The sequence below is a fragment of the Poecilia reticulata genome, linkage group LG13 (genome assembly GCF_000633615.1).
Source record: "Poecilia reticulata strain Guanapo linkage group LG13, Guppy_female_1.0+MT, whole genome shotgun sequence".
NCBI classification, from domain to species: Eukaryota; Metazoa; Chordata; class Actinopteri; order Cyprinodontiformes; family Poeciliidae; genus Poecilia; species Poecilia reticulata.
The window spans coordinates 17,643,282-17,651,540 of NC_024343.1; the positions used below are offsets into that span (position 1 = coordinate 17,643,282).

General features: G+C 38.6%; 1 protein-coding gene across 2 annotated transcripts; it reads left to right on the top strand.

The window, feature by feature from the left end:
* Positions 1-2,017: 2,017 nt before the first annotated feature.
* Positions 2,018-4,595, top strand: gemin7 (gem (nuclear organelle) associated protein 7). Of its 2 annotated transcripts, none has more exons than XM_008425752.2 (2): positions 2,018-2,123; positions 3,602-4,595. In XM_008425752.2, exon 2 carries the CDS (start codon positions 3,611-3,613, stop codon positions 3,995-3,997), a length of 387 nt encoding a protein of 128 aa, XP_008423974.1. In that variant the 5' UTR covers positions 2,018-2,123; positions 3,602-3,610; the 3' UTR covers positions 3,998-4,595. The 2 variants fall into 2 exon arrangements, with proteins under 2 accessions (XP_008423974.1, XP_008423976.1); XM_008425754.2 differs by lacking the exon at positions 2,018-2,123 and adding an exon at positions 2,253-2,337.
* Positions 4,596-8,259: the final 3,664 nt, after the last annotated feature.

The window sequence follows — 8,259 nt, forward strand, 5'->3', positions numbered from 1 at the left end:
GTGTGTGTGTGTGTGTTTGCTGTGTCCACAATAAATTGCCCTTTGGAGATAAAGTTTGCTTGACTTCACATGAAAATTTCAAGTCAAGTAATGTTGCAATGTTGAACACAGGTGTGGTGATTTCCACAGCTTTAATCCCACAGTGCACAATGAGCACTGTGGGGAAAAAACTGTTGTGATAACCTAACAATGACTTTTTTAACTACCGGTAATAAAATTTACGATTATTTAGGTCCTAACCTATTTAAATCCAAGAGATTTACAACCTGTGACATTCTTCTTATCGTTAAAAAATTCTTGAAATATTTGCATGTTTAGCATTAACGGCATCACCCTCCAGAAGATCAGGTGAAAACAAAAAAGTCAGAAACAAATCTCTACATACTTCAAACACCCTGTTCCCCATTTAGCATATGTAGATGGGCCCCATATGGGACAAATGAGGGCAAACAATATGGGTCCCCGAAGGTTTTGTTTGTGGTTTCCATGTTGGCTTCACATTGGTTTGTCCAGATAAATCCTCTGGCTGAAAAAACCCAAAAGATCTGTGCTGACCACCATGTAAGTGGCCACCTATATGGGTTTTTCCATGCAGGACCACCATGTGGGACCACCATGTAGGACCATTTATCCATTATGGGGCCCACTTAAGTATGATGGAACTCGAAAAGTGAAAGGTGCTGTCCCGGAGGACAAAACATTTTACTTATTGTGTCTCTCTCTGATATTTCTCAAAGATAAAAGTAAAAAATGTCCGTGTTTAGTATAATGGCACTGTAACATTGATTTATCAAGGCAAAAGAGAATTTTAACCACCAGAACTTGTTGTGTTTTCCTGATCTCTGTTGATATGTCGTTTGTTTTTGAAGTCATTTATGCTTTATTTTTAGTAAATGGAAATGCTGATAAAAATATAAAATGTACCAGTGAATGTAGATTTTACTTGTTGGGTTTATTCGCTCCCAAATCTAGACTCACTGCTGGAGTTTCATTTGTCAATTCCTTCTGAAATGTTTCCCTCTGCTGGTCTACTTGTGTATTACATGAACGTGCTGATTCCAAGAAGAAAAGTTAGGCTTTTGTGTGGAGAAGAATTTTTTTTTTTATAAATTTCACAATAATTATTTCTTATAACAAATAACAGAAGGAAAACCATGAGGTTTGTATTTGCAAACAGCTATTTGATTATGCTACTTTGTTCTGTGTGAAACACAGATCTGGAGACCACTGAAAACCTCCTGGTTTTTCCACCAAATATTGATTTCTGAACTCTTCCTGAGTTAAAACATTAGTGTTGTTGTTTCTAAATGAATATGAACTCGTTTTCTGTGCATTAGTTGAGGTCTGAGAGCGCTGCATCTTTTGTGTTATTTTGACCGTTTCTAATTTTCTGCAAAGAAATATAACATTTTTGCCTGGAATTTCGGAAACATGCTGTCACTAGTTCATAGAATAAAGAAACAATGTTCGTTTCACTCAAACATATACCTATAAAGAGTAAAATCAGAGAAACTGATCATTTTACAGTGGCCTCTTAATTTTTTCCAGAGCTGTATTTTGGAAAGAGACAATAACTGCTTAACACCAAAGCTGAAAAATACCATAAGATGGAGTGTATAAGTATGTAGATAATTGCTATGAAGAAAGAAACAGGAACAACTTAAATCTTATCTCACCTTCGGCAACAGCTTGAGAAAGTGTCAAATCAGCATGCACATACATTATGTATGTAAAAATCTGATGTATTGACTGTGACTCAGGCAAAACAAAATGTACTAAAAAGCCCTAATGAGAAAACATTGAGAATCTAAATGTGGATGGGGACAAACTAAGAAAATTCCATGGTCTTTAAAAGAGTAAAGTATTTAAATACCATATTCAGGTGTGATAATCTTTTCTTTTATCCTGAACTTATTTTAATCACAGAGACGAAGCAAAAACTAATTTAAAAAGTTATATTTTCTCACAAAATCTGGATTAAATTAGAGGATTTTAGGCAATGACAGAATTTGAACTGAAGGGGGCAGCAGTACACCAAAACCTCTGTCGCCTGCTTGGATCAAGGGAAGAAGACAACCTACTAGAATTGTTCTGCTAACGTTGCTAACAGGACGAAGTCGTCAGTAAGTACAGCAAATATCATAGTTACAAATGTGTTAAAGTTTTAATTTCAGCTTCACAAACCTTCTATGAGCATTACCCGAAACTAAATTTAATAGGCTTGTTGTTCAAAATGTTTCCCACTAGAGAGTTAGAATATAAAGCTACGCGTTAACTTTTAAAGTTAGCAAAAACTAAAAGATTTGTTATGTTTGAAAGCGCACAGATTTGAAACAGGTCATTGCCATTATTATTTTTTTTTCTTTTAGATAAATTAAAGCAACGGGGATTTTTCGGGATATATTGTGAGGATTCTCTTTTTTTCTCTTAATTTAATGGGAGAAGCAGTATTTCTGCTCACTTTGGTGTTAGTGTGGAATATTATCTCCAGTGCTATTTAATTTTTATGTTGATGTCCATGCAGCTGGTGGCCTGTAGCACCGGATGAATGCACCATAACCGCGTGCATACAGTGTTGGTATACAGCAGCTCTTTAATATCTGCGCTGAATGTGTACAATTAAGCTATCAGTATCCTCCTTAAATTACCGGGGGGGTAGGGAGTTTAACCACAGCTGTTTGCATTTTAAACCACATTTAAGAGAGTTAATGTTTACTGTTTATGAGAATTGAATGGTGCTGCAAACAGTATAGTCTCAGTGCTCACAAATCCTACAGAATCAGAACTTTTAAAGTTTTTGTGTAACTTGATTTCTTTTAATTGCGTGTATGCTTCTATGTAGTCATTCTAAAATGACATTGCTTTTATAACTATTTGTATATGATCACTATGGTTTTATGTTTATTTTTTTTTATCTCTGTAACCATGGGCCTGTGCGTTAATAAAGATTAATTGACTGATTAGCTATGCACTACATAGGACGTGTCCTCAATATGTAGTTGTCGCTCCTGTTGCATAAACTACTGCATCACTGGTGAGGCATATGTGGCTGTGCTGAGGTACATTGGAGGCCCAGGCTGCTTTAACAGAGGCCTGAACCTCCTCCTAGTTTAGTGTCTGATCTTTCTTTTGACTATACTCCTTGAATTATCTATTGGCTTTATGTTAAGATAGTTTGCAAGGCATTTCCCTATTAGCCCACTTTGAATCCTTCTGGTGTTTTGTCCAGTTTAGGAGTTAAAGCAAAGAAACCAACAGTTGTGGCCCATGTCCTGGTTCTATCAATGTGTAGTGATTCATGAAACACTGAATTCAGCCTCAGTCCACTACTTGTATTCACAAGTAGTGGACTGTAGTAGTAGTTGAAGCAAAGCCCTTTTAAAAGGGCTTTGCTTCAAGGCTGTAGGTGGCCATGTTTGTGTGGCTTTGCCTACCACACTTTTCCCTTCCACTCAACTTTCCATCAATATATTTAGAAAAGCAAACGTGCTTAGCCGTGAGCATTCTTGTGGAGGAAAAATCACCTTTAAGCAATAACCAAATGAGCAAAATGAAAAACATTCTTGCAGAATCGATTAAATAATTTTTTTTTTTTAAACAGAATCTCAACATGGCCACACCAGTTCCTGTGCTTCGCCTACCGAAAGGTCCGGACCCGAACAGCCGAGGGTTCGACCCAAACTCTCCTCGCTTTATCGCTCTGTGCCGCACGTCCATCCCCACGTCAGCCGCGGCGGAGTCGGACCCCCAGCAGCTGCAGGAGGAGCAGCATGCGCGCTCGGTGCTGAGAGAGAGCTTCCTGCGCTGTCTGCTCGCCATGTCCAACAAGAAGGTTCGGTTCCACATGCACGAGAAGGTGAATGTCGAGGCCACGTTTGGGGCGTCGGACATCGACGTGCTGAACTTTCAGGTGTCTGACCTGCACACTCCCATCGGGGTGCAGAAAGAGGCCCTCATCAGAAGTCAGGATGTCATTTCATTTACATTTGACGTATGACACTTTTCTATGTTTTGATCTAAGCAACGGTCTTCTCACTTCAGGATGATATTGTTGTACAGTATCTTTACAAAAGTGTAAGATTCATATTCAGATCTTGCATCCACAAACTGTTTAAGTGCCACCACAAGAGGGAGCCATTTGTTCGTCATGGACAAAGTGTTTGGCATTTTTTACACCTTTTGATCAGAAACCAAGCTGAACCTGATGCTGCCTGCTGGGAGTTTGATAGTATTGCAGTTTTATTCAGTTTGATTCTCAGTCCTTCAGTTGCCATCTGCTTCCTGACATGTTGCCTGATATTAACAGTATGCGCTGTTAATATCAGGCATACTGATATGTATTCCTGATATACGTATCAGGCATACATATGATATGTATGTATGAGCCTCCCATTTAAGAGGGAGGCTCCATTTAAGAGCCTCCCTCTTAAATGGAGCCTCCCTCCATTTAAGAGTTAGGTGACATGTATATCAACATGTCACTTAAATGGAGACATTTCCATCGTCTTCTGATGTGCAACAAGTGTTTTTTGTTGTTGTTTATATTTCTCATTCTTTCTACATTCATGTTTTTGTATTTACCCATTTTTGTATTTTGTTTAAAAATAGTTTTGTTCAAATATGATTTTGAATACTTTTCATTTTGACAAAAGGGAAATAAAAAAACTGCGTACAAACAAAACTTCAGCTAATATTTTTTTGAAACAGAAAGCTTATTGTTGGTTGTTTAATAAAAATGTGTTTCTCTGTCATACAAGCAACTTTAAACTTCTTAGACCACATTATGACATCTGTATGTGGTATCAACAACCTGTTATAGAAAATATAGAGATACTTTATTCACATTTGTTATTCTACACCGAGCTGACATGCAAACTGATATATTTTATTATTTATGCTTAAATAAAAAGTACTCACTCTAACCTCAATAACAAACTTGAATGCAAAGCAGATCAACTATGTGAAAGCTTTAAGTACAGCCTGGTAGTTCCTGTTGGAGTTAAAGCAGCACAGCTTCTAGTTAAATGATTATCAGCAGATACGGGCACATCTGTTGTGAAACCATTAAAAGGTGGGAAGAGATGAGCAACGGCTTTTGAGAAGTAATTATAACACAATCAGTGTGGGAAAGATCATTAGGCAACTTCTGAACTATTTAAATTCTTTCCATTTACGGTGTTAATAATACAGTTTGTCAAAATATTTAAGCCGGTTGTCGATTTTCCCAGGAGTAGACGTGTCAGCAAAGCGAAACCGTGCAACGTCCCGAGAAATGACAAAACCTAGAGTTGAGCCCCAGGCTCCATTTGCCTCAGATTGTTTAATATTTAGTGGATAGCTCATTTTCTGTCTTAAACATTTATAGTTTGCAAATGTTTGGCTGAAAGAAGCATAGAAATCCTGTAGAGATGTTATTTGAAAAGATCAGATCAAAGTGGATCAGGATCTGATGTTCAGCTCAATGATTGGCAAAAAAAAACCAACAAGTGCAAGCAGTGGAGGGTTGATGATCAAAGTTTGTTTTTGCAGGTGCAGAACCTGAGTGTTTTAGAGACAACTTGTTGACCATGAAGTCCTCTCTGCGAAATTATCCTAGGCATGAATGAGGCCACACTTCTTAAGATTCGATCATGCCAAAGTGACAAAATAATGTTTTTTGGTGAGTCAAAGTGCATAATGTGTGATGCGGAAAATGACCTCTCCGAGTTATTGTTGCCAAACTTTCTCCTACAAGCAAATAAAACCTGATTTATTTGCTTGACATGCAGCTTTTGCATTTTGCTTGACGAAAAATGATGGCCGTTTCAGTTGAGTCACTTTGTGGTAATTTTGTGCTGGTATCAAAAGTGTTTGCGATTTTGGCAGCCATGTTCAACAGTCCAAGCATTAAAGCAGGGCATGCGGTAACCGAGGCGGTAAGGCACAGACCGGAGGCTTTTTGCAGAGTGGGACATTAATTCAAGTCAAGGATAAACAGCTCTTAAATGGATCAGATCGTTTTTGTTAAATGTCGCACAGGGACCACTTTGTGACAGCAGAGAAGATATCAATTATTTAAATCCCCGCTCATGAATTCATTTTAGAACAACTGGATTCATCATTGTTTCTCACCAGTCCCTTTTCAAGGGGGCAACAGCAGAGGAGGTGGGGGGGGCAGCTAAGAGGGGGGGCATCTACTGTTTAATCTTCTTAAAAGGTGTATTTTGCGAGTTCCCAATAAGTCATTTTATTTGAGTACCATTAGGCGGTCGTGTTGTGTCTGTGTCTCTTTTTGTACCTGAATTATCTGACCACTCAGTGGAGAGAGTCATCAGTAAAGCAGTGACTCATTCGCTCGAATACCCCACCCCCCCTCTCCCCGCACCATCATCATCATCATCATCTCGTTCTCCCTCTTACCCTCCCTAATCCCAAATATGACTTAAACCTATGATGACGTCATTGAGCCCATGTGATTCAATCAGGAAGCCCTCAAGGACAAACAATGTTAATTTTAAATACGGAGCAGGCGTGCAGCTTTGTGATCAGCTGCTCTGAACCCCTCCGGTTCTTACTCTGATCTCCACTTTGTCCTCAGAAACGTGAACATTTATACGCGGCACGTGCGGGACAGACTGTAGTGTCATTTGTATTCACCGAGTCGAGCTTCATTTTAATCTTTGAACAACTATTGATCAAAAAACCTTTCTTCTTAAGTAATCTAATGTTACTTTGAAACCCCCAGGTACTGGGGGGAGCTTTTAATTAACCCCAGCCCCTGGTAATTTTCAGAGCATGTTTTGTGTGTGACTCAAAACCACTTTACTCTGACCTATGAATCATTTCAGCATAAACCAAGTCCTAAATCCGCACTGACAAAAACAAACTGTTGGTGTGCAACCAATAAAACTGATGCAACAGTTTACATCCATTTAATGTGGGTAGAAAACATGCATGTTAGACTGCACTGAACAGGTTAAATCCAGATTAATAAGATGGTTTTACTGGTTTGGTTTGTCCTCCCACCACAAGAAAACTTTGTCAATAATGCGTTGTGTTGTTGCTGAAATTGGAGCCCTGGATTTCTTGCTGTCTCTTGAACACATGACTTTCCGATGCCATTCGTTTACTTGTAGAGATCGTCTAAGTTTTCACGCCCCTTCAGATGTCTTCATATTTTCCACAGACTCCACAAAAGGCTGGAAATTAGTGAGAGAGAGAGAGAAAAAAAACGCCATTTCATTATGAAAAAATGAGCAAAATTTAGAAAGCCTGAAGAATTATTAATCAAGTCTACTTAAGGGTTTTAGAATAAATTCAACCTCACTGGAAGCAAAGTGCTTCTAGATGCATCTCCAAACTTTTCTGATAAAATAGAAACATTCGTTTTACATTCTAGATCCACATATTTAGCTAAAACGTGAAGCATTGACGGAAAATTTGCCAATGGCTCTTAAGGTATATACATTTGTTCTCAAGCCCATTTGTGTCAGCAGTGCTTATAAATGTAAGCATAAAACTGTTAAACCACAATAAAACATTACATTTATCTATTTGATTGTGGATTATTTTTATAAAACTTTAATTGGAAAGTTTCTGTTTTATTTTGTACTTCGTGGTCTGACACGTGTCCCTGCACCACATTTATTTCAGACCAGTAATAGATCATTTACGTTGTTGTCTGATTTCTGTTTTCCTCCTGCCTCACACAACCAAAGACAAAGCAGGAGAAATAAGCAGCTCAGTAGGAACAAGTTTAGAGTTCCTACTAAAGCTGAAAGTTTTGCTCCCTCATTTGCAGACTTGCACATGGACACACTGTCTCAATTCAATGTTATCTTCTCTTACTGTTTGCCTTTCCTGACAGTCTGCTTCTCCCTGATTTCGGTGGAAAAACATTCCTGCCTCCTTCTATGCATGTGTGTTTATACTTGTGTGTGTGCATGTGTGTGTGTGTGTGTCTTCGCAGTGTTGTATCAGTGCGTCAGTCATGATGGTACATGGAATCTGCCCTGTAGAGAACCACCGGCCAACAGGAAGCACATTCCTCTGCTTCCTGTTTGTGACCCTCTCTCACTTCCTGGCAAGTGTCTGATAACTCACAAAAAAAAAACACTTAATCACCCATTTGCCCCGCACTGGTGCCAGCAGACAAAAATAATAAGCCAGTGACTTCATGAGTGGGTATTTTTAGCGTTTTTCATTACCGAAGAGAAAGGAGAAGTTAATTCACTCGATAACGTTTGTTGATTTATCGGAACGAGCATTATTTAAGGTCGC

Coding starts and splice junctions, on each gene's coding strand:
- gemin7 (XM_008425752.2), top strand. CDS start 3,611: ATGGCCACACCAGTTCCTGTGCTTCGCCTACCGAAAGGTCCGGACCCG.